A 16,172-nucleotide genomic window follows, 5' to 3' on the forward strand; every position below is an offset into this window, starting at 1 on the left:
AGATAGAAACAGGAAATTTGTGGTTTTAAGTATCACTGTTATTCTGCAACTCGAATCTGCAAATTGCCAGCCACAAGTCTACATCTGTTTTACCTGCAAGACTCCTTAAGGATGAATTGCTTTTGTGGGTTAATTTTGTGAGTTGTTCCCCAAAAACACTTGCCCAAAGTTTGGGCCTGTTTGCCCTCTCATGTTGCGAGATTTCTGGCTAATCTGATGCAGGTTTAAATACGAATTACTATGACAGCAACGTATCTCTTTACGTAAATAGTTTATAGCTAGAGTTAGATGTATTCCCTAAACAAATATGTACATATGTGTGTGTTTACATCTATAGTCAGATATATTTCTTGTAAACCCTAATTAAAGCAGTGTGATTGTTCTTGCAATGCCTGCTGTGTGTCCTTATAAGTAGCTGGTAATGGTGATAAAAGTTTATGTATGACCACAGTGTCTACACAAAACATCAGCTAAATTTTTATCCATCATAGACAAATTTCCAGTCATGTGATCTTATTAAACAACTTGTGAATACAAAAGGCAATTAAGAAAAACTACCAACCATATCCATGGCTTATAACATTTTAACCTAAAATGAACTTCAGATGATTTATTTATATAACAACAAATGACTACTATAGACACTTGAAATCATTTATTCAAGGCATTTTTATAAAATCTTGCAATCATAGTATAGATGTATAATAAAAGAATATGAGAATGCAAAGAAGAATATCAAGCCAATGTCTGAGCATTTAAAATAAGAGTTCTTCAAAAAAGTTACAAATGTCTTACAAATAACATTCCTGAAAACTTTGGGGGAATCTAAAACTTCATTAAAAACATAACACCAAATGACATGTTACTTAGTTTATAGCAAGCAGTTTTATATTAATTAAATGTTTATATACCATCAGCTAAGATTTAATGCATCTTACATTCAGATTTAAATAATTCAGCACCATCTCAGGTTAGAGGATAAATGAAATGTTTAGTGTTTAAAAGTGGCCCAGGAATTTTGGTAGCTAGGAATGAGACTTAACTCACTGATTCAATATATTGATTGTGAATATGAGTTCAAAAGAAAAAATATATATAGAAAAAAGGGTACTTTTTAGTTAGCAGTTAATACACTGACTGGTATCAAAACACATTATTTTATAAACAAAGTATCTCCTTACCAGGAATTCAGTATTTTCATGCAATCTGCTAAAGATTAACTCTCAGTGCCAGGAAAATTTTAGTGAATTGCATTTCTTCTAGCATCTGAATATTCTGAAAAAAGTTACTACAGATAATGCCTAGTGAGTAATTGGATGATAGAAATTGTAAATAAAGTTATTCTATAAAAATATACAGATTTTCTGGAAATAGGCAAGTTGTATACTCATATATGTTATGCTACTGTTGGAAGACTGAGTGCTAGCCTCAGAGGTCAAGACATCTTTAACCCAGACTGTGGTCTGAATCATTATGAGATTACTAATATGGCATATTGTAAACTGACTCATAAACTCCGAAATTATGTTCCTATTTAGTCCGTTTCTTTCTTTTTTTTTTTTTTTTTTTTTTTTTTTTAGTGTAAAAGCCAATCTCCTGTCAGTACTCAGCATTCTTTTTATCATTGCCAGTTCCTATTTTTTAAAATGTATTTAGAGTTTGGTAAGACTGGACTGTGTTCTTTATTTTATTAATTGATAACCTCCATCAACTAATCATTATCTTTGAGTTTTGGCAGTTATTCAGAGAAGAGATTCAAAATTCAAAATAATTCAAAGAAGTTCAAAAATACTGAGTGTTAAATCAGTACTTGTGAGTTACTTGGGTGTGTTTAGAGGTGCCAGGAGGGGAATGAAAGTTCACATAAGGAATAAAGTAGTATTTTTAGCTTCCTAATTGAAAAAAAAAATTGTAATTAACCAAGTAGTAGGTGTTATATTTCAAAGGCAGACATTTCAGGGATTGAACACATTTTTAATTATTAGAAATACACACATGCATATAGTTAACCTTTAATTTATTTTTAAAAATAAATTATGGCCATGAAAAACAATAGTGCTTAAAATTGAAATTTTATAGACATGTAATTTTATTTCCTAAAAATAAAATAAGATGAACCTTCTGGGTAATAATGGGATTTTTAATACTTATTGAGGTTATAGACAGTCTTTTTTATGTCTCAATGCATAGCATGTGAGTACATGGCATATTAGGCCTTCAAATGATGATGAATGGATAGACAGATAAAAGGCCCAATGAATGATTGTGAATATGTCTTCTCCTATATATCCATGATGATATTGCCTAGTTTTTAATACAAGCTTAAGGATCAATAAAATGATAGATCCGAAATCTGTAGATGCCAGTCTGGCTCAGTATTAATACTGACAGTAGTTTTTTTTTGTTTTTTAAGAAAGCAAGTATATTAAAATATCTCTATTAGAAAAGATTACATTTTGAAAGGATCATTCTACAATCTTGGAACTAAAAAGCAATTTAAGGCAAAGAGGTACATCAAAGAAGCTATTCCATAGCTCAGTTACTAGCTCAACAAAAGCTCTGTCTGTATTGTCTACTGGTAAGCGTGTGCCCTGGTGGATAAGGATCATATGTACCGCTATATCCGCCAGCTGATGACTGTCCATCTCTAGCCCCTCTAACCATGCTATGCACCCAGTGAGTGCAGAATGATTACTAGTAATTGATGTTGACTTTACAATTCTATGATATGTAATACAGGATGCCAATGCACTTTTAAAATTCCACCTAACGTGTTCTGGCACTGGAAAGTCTTACTTGAGATTTTAATACTGGTTAATGTAGGAAAAATTCTGCTTAAGCACCACTAACTTAAAAGTGTAATTTCATTTTCTTGAATTTAGGAAAAAGCGAAAATCTCAAAATTCTATTATGGCACATGGTTTCACAGTTTAAAATGCAATCACACCTGTCTCATTACGCAGCATGATCCTCGGTTTTGCAGAAAGTATATTTTTCCTTTGTTCACCAACCCCTCAAGTATGTAATACTATGAGCTTTGCTAATTTAGACTATATCTCAGACACACACATGTGTGTGACTGATTCCTGAATAAGCCTGAATAGAACACAGGATGATGTTCCTGTGTTCTAGATAATATAAAATTTTTAGCAATCCTCTCTTTAATAGCTGAACATCTTTTTAAAATCTAGAAAAGTTGAAAAATCCTAAAATGTTTTTCAATTTTTTTTAAGTTATTTGAGAGACAGTTGTGGTTTGGGGGGGACTTGTTTGTATGATTTTACGTCAGCAAGAAAATTGTATCTTTGGCAAATATTTTAATATGTTTAAATGCATATTATGTCTGGATGTATCACATCAGTCATCAAAATGACTTCCCAGTTTCATGGCTGCCTTACATATAGCAGTCCCAAGAATGGTGATATTAAGAATCCCACTTACAACCTCTCTGCCCATGGGAAAGATGAAATGATAGAGGGCAGCCTCAAGAAATATCAGACAGGAATTGGGCAGCTCCCTTACTTATTTGTTCCAAAATAAAAGTTGACTCAAGTCAAAATGAAATTGTGCATTTGAAAGAAAGAAAGTTATCTACTTATTTTTAAAATGTAAACATAATTTTTATATAGGGATGTAACTATCTGAATACATGTATTGCCATGTCTCTGCTATATAGTAATATTTCTTGACACCAATGGTAATGTGTTTGTTTCTTTCTCAGCACCAGATGTGTCCATATGTATTTAAACAGTAGGAGCATTGTTTCTAAATTCATCTATGCTATGACATATATAAACCCATTATTATTATGTTTCACTAAAGTTCCAGCACGTTAGAAAAGTTTCACTTCAAAGTCATTTTGGCTCATTCACTTAAATAATACTGACCCTTTTGCACTATAATTTCAAAAGGAACATGAGAAATTTGGATTTCTTTGAAAGAGTCAAATATGTAATTACAGAATTGAAACACTGATAATTCACAAAGTGATGTAAATAATAAACATTAAAAATTTCCCAAGTAATGATGACTTAAGTGTTCAAAATCCAGTTATGTGCTTTGTTATTGAAAACAGTCCAAACAAAATTTCTTTTGTTGTTTTCTGTTCTCTTTTTCAAAATACATGAATCCTACTGAAGTTAATCTATTTTTTCCCACTTCAGAACACCAGGCACTGATTTATCCATTGGGAGTTTTGCCTTGCTTTCTAATACCTAGATTAAGAAAACAAAATAAGACAAATTATTAACCTTATAATATAATGAATGAGTACAATAGACAAATTTAAAGTCAACCTTTTAAAAACTTTATGCAACAGTTTCCCTCCATCTAAGCAGCAATCATGTTGTGAAATTATGCAGTAGCATATCATTTTAATAATGGTTTGAAGATAGTGACTATGTCAACAGCAGAGATACCCAATGCCTACACTCTTCACATTTAGCGGCAAGAAACCAGTTCTGAAACACTCAAGAGTACAGCAGGACTTCTGGCACCAGCAGCCCTGACCAGGGGAATTCACTCCATGGAACAAGGGTGGCACATCCACCAAGAAGCAGAGTCAAGGCCTCTGCTCCATCTTGAATTAGTCCTTCTCCAGCATGACTTTGGATATAGAATAATACATTAATAGGCAGAAACTGGACCAAAAGATCAATCAAATATTACTGTATTTAAATGCGATCATAGATCTTCATGTAAGGAAGTAAAAATGCACTTATGCCAAATCATAAGCTATCAATTTCCAAACAGTAAATTCTGTGATGAGAAAAAAAAAAAAAAAACTTACACAGTATTTTATAACTGAAAGGAGCCTCAGAGTCACCTTGTCCATACATTTTGTTTCAATGAGGAAAATGAAGGAGAGAGGGTACATTAACAGCACACACTTATTTACTGGGTGGCTTTTACACATCAACAGAATGCTCTTAAATATCTGGCAGGAAAAGAAATCAGTGAACTGATAAATGATATGTCTTCAGAGTGACACTCACTGCTGTTTACACAGCCACCAGAATGACCTGAGGGCCTTAGGCAAGTTACACTTCCTGCTCAAAAAGCTTCAGCCTCCCACTGCCTCCAGAATAAATTTTAGCCTGCTCTTCAGGGCTGTCTTCCATCTGGCCCCAACTTACTTTTCCATCCTTTTTCTCCAACTCCTAACTCCACGAAATTTATGCTTTAGCCAAACTAGAAGACTTGTTTTTCCAAACATGCCCTGCAGTTTCCTCCTGCCATGCAAGTTGCCTGTGATGCTGACTTGCCCTGGGCTTCCTTTCCTTAATGCTCCCCAGTGCATCCCTCAGACTTCAAGGCCCAATTCAAATGTATCCTAAAGTCACTCCTGAAACTCAGCCCAAAGACACCTCTCCTCTCTCTGAACTCTGATTCCTAGGAAGGAAGGCCTGATGTGAAAGTCAGAATATAAGAAGCGAGCATTATTATCCTGAAGGTGTGGGGTTTTTTCTCAAATATTCTATACTTTCCCCAATATTTCCACTCAGAATAAGTATGATATTTTATTATGATCACTAATTATGAATAATTTCACTTTTTCATTTTTTCATCTTATCTATATTGGTTATAAACATTCCAACTTCAACCACTCTTGAAGTTTGTTACACTCAGTAATAACTAGTGGGAAAAAAAAAACAACTCTATATGAATGACCACATCAGGAATCCCTCTTGTACAATCATATTGCTGGAGCAATACAACAATTTTTATTTCTTCTAAATACCTGGCAATATCCAATTCAACAGAATCTACTGATTAAAAGCAAGAGACATTCTATGGAACAGACCACTCCAGACCTATTTCTAGTGGGAAGTCAGTAAGACATACTTGGGAGTTACCAAACTTATAACAAAGGTCCTTCTGATCCCATCACATTTTATTTTAAACTTTTCATATTGTTATCTCTATTACAGTTATATGTGTAATTCTCTCACTTCCCCTACTCCAAATGCCTTTACTCAAATTATTTGAGAAAGAAATTCATTAAGCAGTGAGTGAGAGGCTGCAAGGTGGCAGACTGTACCTGACAACGGGATATAACAGTGGACAAGAGACTAGATCCCAGCCATCACTGACTGGAGCAGGAGACAGACATTAAACAAAGAAATTCCTAAGTAATTAACTGAAAATAGTGTAATAAGGCTACAGCAGTATAGAGATTAGTAGTCCTATTTATGTTTGCATTATTCAGTAATATCTGGTTCAGGGCATCAACAAACAGTACAAAAATGAGAGTGCAAATGAATAAATAAATGGATAATGGATGAATAAATTAAGGAATTATAAAAATTAAGAAAAATTAACTAATCTGTTTATTTAAGTGCAAATTATTTTAGCTTAAATTATACAGGTGTTCTGGCGGTGGGGGGCAGGGGTTAGTTATACTATAACCAACTCCACACAATATGGGCCATAAAACCTGCCAGGTTTTCTGTGCTGTGGGCATGTTCACAAGAATGTATGTGACTATTTTTTCAGTGCTATTCTTTTGCTATCATAGGCTTCATCTATCTCTAATGCTGTGACAACACTTGTAAAGCACAGTCTCTGCTTCTTTATGTATAAAGTCCTGGGTTTTGTATCAGGCAGAAATTTCTATTAATTATGAGTTTCTAGTAGAGCTGTGCTATACCTGTCTGTATGATCCAGTGGCACTGGTGGTTCCCCAGTGACAAAGCAAAGCTGTTGAGTGTTGAGTATCATTCCAATGGAAATAGTATTCTCATTGTTGGGAAGCCATAACTCAAGTGGCATATGTAATTATAATCTAGCATCCAGCAACACTTGGGGAGGTAGTGCTTAAGGAGATGGGGCAGGACACACAGGCACGCAGGCAAACCTACCCAACTTTCTTTCATTATTTTCATCAAAGCACCTCCCTGTGAATAGATATCTTTCAAGATTCCATTCAAAGAAGAGTCTCAGGAGAAGGAATATTATGAAGAAACCTCCACATACCTCAATCTTTTGCAGAGTATTTTCCTAGTATCCATGGTTCTAGAACTCAAATATATGACATCTTAATTTGTACAGACCAGGGGGGTTGATCTCTTCAGTTGCTTACTTTATGGCGGTGGTTTTCAAAATGTACTTTGAAGAATCCTAGCAATTCTTTCAGGGACTGTGAGGAAGGGGCAGGAAGCAACTACTGGGGCTTCTACAAGCTCACCCACTCTACATACTGAGTAATTTGATGTATTGGGCCTTCACAAATGCCTTCTGGGTAAACACTGTGGTCTGTTTATGTCTTCTCCTGAAAAGTAAGCTTCTCCTGAAAACTAAAAACCTTAGTACATTCTCCTTTGCCTTCCATTATTAAAAAAAAAAAAAAGAAAAAAGAAAATCAGACTGCATACCATTTTCTGCCTTTGGTCTGCTTACAAGAAAGCTGCTGTAGTAGTAGAAACAGATACATTCCATGTATAATGTTTGAGCATGAACAAAAATTATTTGTGACAATTACTTAGCTAAGCAAATAACACTTACGGTGAAATTGTGCAGCCTGAGGCATACGCATGATGTCCTGTGTAGCGAATGTCACAGCGCACAACGTTGTTGGTATAGTCAGATTCAGGAACCAGGTAGCTGGGGTTTACACTGACCTGGACAATACAAACAGCATTTGTGTTAGAGTTCCTCAGTATTTTTTTTTCCATAGGGCTACAATAAGGAAATTGTTAATGAGGGACTTAGGTAAATCAAGCAGGGAAGGGATTTTTAACTTAAGTGGTTAAACTCTGGAGATATTATGGAAGGACACTGCGTATTTCCCCCTGAAGTTCTTTAAAATAAGACAGATTAGATTAGATTAGATTAGATTAGATTAGATTAGATTGTTTAGAAATAGTTTGAGGATATATAACTGCTTCCAATACCATGATTATTTAACATTTGAATCTAGAAAGGAAGGCCTATTGATCTGCAATATAAATACATGATGTATTTTCAAAGGTCTTCACCTTTAGGATATAGTTTCCAGGTTTTACATCTGTAATATCAATCCACTGGCAGTCTATGTCTGCACCGTAGGTATCGTAACAGCCAGGACTCAATCCCTAAAATAAACAACATACAAAATTTTACATGATGGTATATGGTCGGGCTATGCTAAATAATATGCTATTATTTGCAAATTAAATTTTGAGTTAGTACTTACAAAAGTCTGACATAAAACTATACTTATATTTCATCTCCCTTGAGAAGTATTTATTACTCAGCCTTATAGCACCTCCAGCTAAAAAAGATATAGGACTAATATAAGTAGTAGTACATCTCACTTCTTAAAAGTGTCATATATCACCAGAGATAAATGCAATCTGAAGGAACAAAATAGTTCTCTACCAAAATTCTAGAATTTTAACAGTTCAAGAATAAAGGGCACATAATAATTAACTTAGCTCAAATGTCCTCTTCTCAGTGAAATCCTCCTCAATTTCCCCTTTTGGAAATTACCTTCTTGTACTTTGAACAGCCATGATACTTTTATTGTGGGTAGCTTTTATAGTATTTATCCCTTTTTGCTCTGCATTATAATCATGCTATGTAAGAATATAGCTAACCAGAGGTTGCAAGTTCCCTAAGGGTGGAGTCTATGTTGCATCTTTGAATAACTAACATTTATTAAATAGTATGTGGCAGGAACAATTGTAAACATTTTAATATATATATGTGTGTGTGTGTGTGTGGATATATACACACACACACACACACATATGAAAATTCAATTTTCACAACTACATGAGGTGCTATTACTATCTCCATTTTATAGATGAGAAAACTGAGGCACACTAAGATCAAATAACTCACCGAAGGGTATCCAGCTAGTAAGTGGCTAAGCTGGTTTTGAGTTTAGATAATCAAGGTCCAGAGTCCCTGTTCTTAACTACCACACTATACTCTTTCTCATACAGTCACTGAAACATGACATATTTTGTTGAAGGGGTAAATGCATGACGAAACTGATGAATGCCACATCACTCCACTTGCTAAAACATTCACGTCAATAAGTAAATGAGTGCCTTCTATAGGCTGGGAGGAGAAAAATACAACAAATACAATCCTTGCTTTTAAGAATGTTATAATCTGGAGAAGTTTCCTCAGATTGGAGTCTGTAGGTATATTCTTGATTCCATTAGTTCTTCACAAAATGTTTTAACTTGTATTTTCATTCTAACAATAATTTAAATTTAAAAGTACGTGCTAGATTCACTTTAACTCAATACTGTCACTCAATTCTAGCAACCAATATTGCTTTACTGTTTAAGATCACTTTGGTCACCCAAGAGAGAGTAAAATCACCTTGGCATGCTCTGCCAATGCTGGTTTAGCTATAGCTTGTTTTAGGAAGAGCAGGGGAGAATTGTGCTGTCATACAGCACACAATAGCACAGACAGGTCAAACTCAGAAGGGTCAGTGTTGCAGCAGTGAGACTCATATTCTATTGTTATCGTCTAGATTCCTACCTTGATCCATACATCACTTAACAGTATGTTGAGTAGTCAATATAAAATGAAGAATTTTTGGTCTGATTCCAGCATACAATTCTGATTCTAGCATATAATACATACTCAATAAGTGTTAGCTATTACTTCTACTACTACCACAATGTTCATGACATTGTAAAGGATTCATTGGATTAGATATTCATTTAAGATGGGTTTAAACAATGCTTCAATGCTTATCTTGCCTCCAAATAGACAAAAGACCTTTAAAAATGCCAAAATTGGCACTCTAGAATTCATCAGCTGGCAGAATTTAAGTATAAGCTTTGCTTATTTGCACAGGCAAACCAAAACTAGAGTTACTAAGGCAATCAGGCATTTCATGTAGGCAAAGTCAAAATATAAAAACAGATTAAATGTAGAATGTTAGCTGAGACTCACTAAATCAGCAATTTGAGTTTTAGCAATACATGCTATTTGTTACATTAAATTAATAAGTGAATGCAGCTGTTTTAGTTTTGTATATATTTAATATGTAAATTTTTATCTCAGAATGCAGGAGTTATTAATATATACAAGTATAAATCTAAAGAAGTTATACCTAGTTTTATGCTTGAATACATTTAAGCAGCATTCAGTAAAACTAATCTAAGTCATCACTGGGTGATTGAGAGATTATTTTTTCCTTTAAATGAAGCCATGTGAAAGAGAAATTGGTCTAATGAAAAAAAATCAAATATATAAATCACTCAATGCAAGATTTGGTGAATAACGGTTAAAAAGAACATATATGGAAGATGATTAACAAGAAAGCTACCATATAAAATGAAATGGGGTTACCCCAAAGAAGGGGGGGACGAGAAGTGCTATAATGTCTACAATCCCAGCTTCAAATATTTCAGAGTGAGCTGTCCAAATCCCAGCTTCAAATATTTCAGAGTGAGCTGTCCAGAGTGCCTCTCTTTATAAATGGGGCGAATAAACTCTAGGTCCCTTGCACAGGACTTGCAGATCACTGAAAAGGGAATCTCTATACACACACATGAATAATGTGTGGGTAAGTTACATTTCTTCTTTCTTAAATAAATACTGTCCCGAGGCATGTAGAAGTTAACCTTTCCCCCTCCAATTGCTATGATGTTCTAAGCTCAGAGAAAAAAGCAATGGTAACATTTAGGTCACCAAACAGCTTCCTGCCACAGCCCTGGAATTTGCTTCCCAAGATGCCAACTGCTGATCCCTTTCTACCCTGAGTTATGTACATTCACTACCCTTTGCCAAGATCTGGGCGGGAGTCAAATTATAATGTCCTTTTACAAATTAGGGTTTCATATGGAAATACTGACATAGCTTTTAACTGACACGCATTTTCCTATGATAAAACACACAAACTGCTTAGTTCAGCACTACTTTAGAAAAATCCATCCCAACAACATCTGACATCAATTATACTGTAGATTTAAATATATACGTGTGGAGAAAGAAATGGTGTCCTTCTGCTCTAATTTGCATTATTAAAAGAGACAACTTTTTAAAGTGCTTTCAAAGAAATGTATTTCTCCTTCATTTGCTAACCCCAATCACTATTCTATTTCCAGCATAAAACAGAAGGAAGGAATGGTTTCACAGGTGAAAAAAACAGAGATATCTGGTTTTTTTTGTTTGTTTGTTTGTTTGTTTTTTACAGTTATTTACTAAGCCAGTTAAGGAATACAGAATGGGTGCATATGTTGTTGACTATTCAGACTTTTTCAGAGAGTAATTTTCTGTTCTTCATTGTGGAACATAACAAGGACCCACACTGACCTGTGATCATGAATAGGGGCTATATGCATAATGGGAAATATTTCAAAAGTAATTTGGATCATCAAGCCGTCATTTTCCTTTTCCCAATTATTTTCCATCTTGACAACGTGGACCTCAAATTGAATGCTTTACAAAAGAGTGGTGAGAGGAAAGAAAATGCTAGACTCATGGGGTATATCATCTTCAGTTTTCTTTGAGAAAGGTCTCTGTATCCTTTTGATAAAAATGTGTGTTCTTTATGAAATGCTATTTAATGCTAACTAATGGTAGATGACCTGTTTCTCTCTGAGGCTTGAGGTTCCAGATTTCAGGGTGCCAACATACCTGTGTGTGTGCAGTACATGCAAATCGCCTGTGGTAGCCATAGTCACAGGATGTGTCTTCAAGACAGAAACTTGCTTTGTGGCCTTCAGCCACTCTCCTCTGGGTGTTGGCATCAAGCAGGTCATAGTGGCTAAACTCATCCATACTGTGGTAATGTCTAACGTCCCACAAAACAAAAAGATGGTGGTCAGTTACATACAGAGAAAGCAATGAAGATATTAAATGACTTCCCCCATGGCTTCACAAATTTGTTTTCACATTAAAATTGAGACCAAATTTATCTTCTAAAAGAGAGATTCATGCTAGGGTTTCCCCCCCTACCGCCCCCCAGGACATAAATCTATCAAAATTGCAAGGTTTAACTTTGCTACTAGGACAAAAGACTTAGTTCATTATTTTGCTCTCTTATTGCACCCTGTTTTGTCTTTGAATATTACAGAGAAATGGACAATAAATTATCTGTTCTGAAGTGAAACTTGCCATGTGTTCTCTAGTGTATTCCTCTTGGCTGCCACTGCTGATGTTTCATTCCAAATAGCAGCACATTACTTTTTCAAGGTTTCTATGAGATTTTTAAAAAAATTGAGTTCTCACATATTTAAAATCATTAGTGAAACGCAAAGGAGAAATCATGGCATGTTTTATCCACCATTATTATTTAAGTAGTATACACTTTTATTTAGAAGTAAAGTATTCCTATTTTATCAGGAAATTGGGTGACTTATATCTACTTTTGTCATTTCATTAAACAGAAGGTGCTGAGCTGTTCATCTTCCCACATAAGGAAAAACAACGAGGACTGGCTTGGATTTCAGGAAGTAAGTTTAAGGCTACACATCAGGATTTCCTGACAATTAACATCCAGGCAAGTTACTAAGGCAAATGATAGAATTACCTTATGTAAAACTCCTTAAATTTAGGATAGAACAGGCAACCACCTTGGGTTTGATACAGGTCTTTTTGAGCTTAGGGAGTGTATCATCTACATCTTTCTTTGAGAATGGTTTCTGAATCCTTGTGATAAAAAACGTGTGGTCTTTATGAAAGGCTATTTAATGCTAACTAACTGTAGATGATCTTGGCTGTAATGGACTTGTAAAGAAATTCTATCTGTAATGCATTGGAGTAAATTTTATTGAAGTCAATTGCTGTATCCTATCAACAGCTTTAATAAGCTGGGCCTCAGATTTTCTATTTCAAAAGATAACAGGATCCTGTAGTAGATGGGTTATGTCAAATTACATAGAGAAAAAATCAAAATATAAATAATAGCAATTTTCTCCTTTTAGGTAAGAAATAAGACTTGCATTTGTGATGTCAAAAATCACCCGAAAATTGAAAAGCAACTCAAAAGTACTCAGGAGGCCCATTTACTTACTGGTGACAACTGTGCCATTCCCAGGAATATCTTGGTCGGCTGGGTAAGAAATCTGATGTCCCTTGGTTTTTCACTCTTTGGGGAAATCTGAGCAGCACCCTGTGATCATAATCTCTGACATCTGCCCTGTATGCCGTACTGTGATTTTGAAAAAAGAAAAATTATTATATTCATAGAATATTAACTAAAGACAAAACTACAAATAAAACCTCCATTATATAGTAGTGACAATCCTCCTTCCCCAGCTAGACTATCAGTTCCAAGAGGCCAGGGCATTTAGTTTATTTGGTTCATTGCTGAAAAGCTCCTAGAACAGTCTTGGAGCAGTCAGAGCTCAATGAATATTTGGTGAATAAGTGAATGAATAACAACTATGGAAATCCACAGATTTTAACAGTAAAAACATAATAAATAAGCATTAAAAATCTAAATGTCAGAAGTAAACTTTATGTCTAGAATCAATTCAAGTTTGATCATATGAACGAGTGAAACTGAAGTGGAAATAATCCCCCAATAAAAAATAATTCACAGATATTACGAACTTCAAATTTAGCAAAACTTTCAAAATAGTTAATAAGTTGCAAACTGAGGAAATAACTCTAGAAGAGCATACCCAGATTTAAATTAATAATTTTGTAACTTCACTACCCCAAAACAATGGCAGTACTGTAAAAACATCATAGGGAGTTCAATGGTGTGAGTGATGCAAGACTCAGGAATGAAAATGAGCTTGGATGTCTTCACTTCCTTTAGCCTGACAATTGTAAAGGGTCAAAGTAGAAGAAATGTACAAATAAACATTACTGTGTTCCTACTAATATATTTAGTGTGGCTATATGTTCAGATGGTATTGATGACCTTATTTTACACTTTACATTTTTGATTAAATTTTTATTAAAACATATTTTGCTCCCTCTGCTGTTTCCTAGCAGTAAACTCAGAGAACCCCAATCTCAGAGTTACTATTTTATTTTAGAATAGTGGAAGAACAAAGCTCTTGCTCATGATCTTATTCTGGCTGAAGTAATACCGAAACAACCAAGTTCATCGTGGTCTCAAACAAAAGAGGAAAACTTAGTCTTTACCAATGAGGCTACGATGGCAAATTTGCCCCCATTCTTTTAAGGGGGTATTAACACACCCTTCATTACAATCAATGTTTTGAATTACTGTATAGTTGTTTTATGAAAAGTGATTGGAAACAATCGACTCCCAAGTTTAAGTATCTTGGAAAAAGAGCATGAGACTTCAGTCTCCAGGATAAGGGTTTGCGCCACCTCTCTGATTCGTGCTGCAGTTTGAGACAGAACCCACAGAAATCTTCAAAATATTAACTCTCCGTCCAGGTCAGCATGCCCAGGAGGTCACGTCCCACTTCCCAGCTCTTGTCCCACTTCCTAACACTTGTCTGCGCGGAACAGTAGCAGTCAGAAGCAGGCACCAGAGCGCCCCCTGAAGGAAGACCGGGGAGCGGGGCCTCAGACATCTCAGCCCGTACCTGGCCAGGCAGTTTTCCTCCGCGGCGCATCTCAGGTTGTACATGGACATCTTCTGCACGTACGTGGACGCCTGGATGTAGTAGGGGTCGGCCACCAGGTCTGGGAGACCTAAACGTCAGCAGGCGACGGGCGCAGCAGTGAAACAACCCGGCGCCCCCCGCTCCAACTCCCTACCCCTCTAGGTCCCTTACTCCTCACCCTTCTCCCACCGGGACTGCAGAGTGGAGCAGGGGGCAGCAAGAGAACTGGGGACTCCCGGGGCTGCAAAGCAATGTGAAAAGGAAGCAGGAGGGGCCAGACGCGCGGTTTGCACTAGATTCCAGGGCTGCCACTGCAGGCGCGTTGGGGGAGGGATTGGATCTGCGAGGACCGGGGCCCGCCGCGCCCAGGCAGCCACGTCGAGAAGCCACATAGCTGGGGACCAGGTGCACGGGTGGTTCCAGCGGACTTGGGGGTACTTACCGTACTGGAAGTAGCCAGTGCCGTATCCGGGCCGGTACCTGCCCCCAGGTCTGGGCCTTTCATAAGTATCGTAGTAGTTGTAATAAGGGTTGTCGTCAGAGTACTTGTAGGGGTTGTACGGGTCGTCGCCCACCATGCCGTCCACGCGGCTGGGCAGCTGCAGGTTACTGAGCTCAGGGACATCTCCCGGCGCGGTCTGGTTCTCCGCGCGCGGGGCGCCAGCTTCGCGGGCTCCAGATGTCGAGTAGCCAGCTTGGAACCAGTGGCGGGCGGTGGGCCTGGGGCGGCCGGCGGTGACTCCAGATGAGCCGGCCGTCCGCGCCCGCGCCGCGGCGGTGCGGTTGTCGCGGATCAGCAGGATCGGAGTGCGGGGCTGCTGGGCGGAGGCGCTGGCGGCACCGGGGACGGCGGCGCCCGGGTCCCGGCGGCGCTGAGGCTGGTACTGTGAGCCCAGGCTCAGCAAGCTGAACACCTGCCCGTTGTTCTCCCATTGGATCTGCTGGCGCCAGGCTCCCGGAGCCGCCGGCGGCTCGCGCGGGGGCTGCTGTTGGCCGGCGGCGGGCGGGGCGCAGCGCACGAGCGCGCAGAGCTGCAAAGGCCCGAGCAGGAACACTGTCCAGGCGAAGCGCATCACTCCTTTTGCCAGATTGACCCCGCTCGAGGAGGACGTGGCTCAGAGAAAATAAAAACAGGGCTCAAATCACGTGAGGGAGGGAGAAATCTTCAACCAAGGAGCCGAGCGGAGCACGGGTATCTCAGTCTCCACCAAGCAATGCCAAGGGTGGGATTCAGACCCTTCCCCAGTCAAGACGGCTGCTCTCGGACGTGGCACCCTTCCCTTTCCCCTTTCTCAGTCCTGGAAGGCAACGGGGAGCGGCGCGGCAGTCCCGGAGAGCGGGCAGTGTCTGGAGTGAAGGAAGGAGGAGTGATTTTAAACTTTCTGGCACGTTTGCAAAGTTACACAAGCCGTTCTGGCCCGGCCGCCCCTCAGCTATTTGTTCACGTAATGCGATTGGAAACGTGCAAGGCGGACAGCTCCTCGCCTCTGCCCCTCCCTTTCTCCCCTCCCTGCCCTCCTCCCCCCAGACACGTTGCACAGGGAGCGTTAAGGGGAAAGAACAAAACGGAACACACATCCTGAGACACACTGGCTTAATCTGGGGCGAACATGCAGGAATTTCAAAAAACTCAGACAGGCGAAGGCAGCCAGGCCATGGGGCGACGCCAAAATATGCACGAAGAAA

General features: G+C 38.0%; 1 protein-coding gene across 1 annotated transcript; it reads right to left on the minus strand.

Annotated features, from left to right (window-relative positions):
* Positions 1-1,953: 1,953 nt before the first annotated feature.
* LOX (lysyl oxidase) lies at positions 1,954-15,835 on the minus strand. Its single transcript, XM_005557605.5, has 7 exons — positions 14,929-15,835; positions 14,466-14,574; positions 12,968-13,105; positions 11,590-11,746; positions 7,977-8,072; positions 7,504-7,619; positions 1,954-4,214 (listed from the first exon to the last, which is right to left on the minus strand). The coding sequence occupies exons 1-7, from the start codon at positions 15,557-15,559 to the stop codon at positions 4,208-4,210; spliced, it is 1,254 nt and encodes a 417-aa protein (XP_005557662.1). The 5' UTR covers positions 15,560-15,835; the 3' UTR covers positions 1,954-4,207.
* Positions 15,836-16,172: the final 337 nt, after the last annotated feature.

This window comes from Macaca fascicularis, chromosome 6 (genome assembly GCF_037993035.2).
Source record: "Macaca fascicularis isolate 582-1 chromosome 6, T2T-MFA8v1.1".
Classification (NCBI taxonomy): domain Eukaryota; kingdom Metazoa; phylum Chordata; class Mammalia; order Primates; family Cercopithecidae; genus Macaca; species Macaca fascicularis.

Bases quoted from the DNA above. Each gene is read 5' to 3' on its own strand.
- LOX (XM_005557605.5), bottom strand. From the start codon at position 15,559: ATGCGCTTCGCCTGGACAGTGTTCCTGCTCGGGCCTTTGCAGCTCTGC. The intron at 14,575-14,928 runs GTAAGTACCCCC...GCTGACGTTTAG, and splicing joins CACTGGCTACTTCCAGTACG to GTCTCCCAGACCTGGTGGCC. The intron at 11,747-12,967 runs GTAAGTAAATGG...GTGGGACGTTAG, and splicing joins GAATGGCACAGTTGTCACCA to ACATTACCACAGTATGGATG.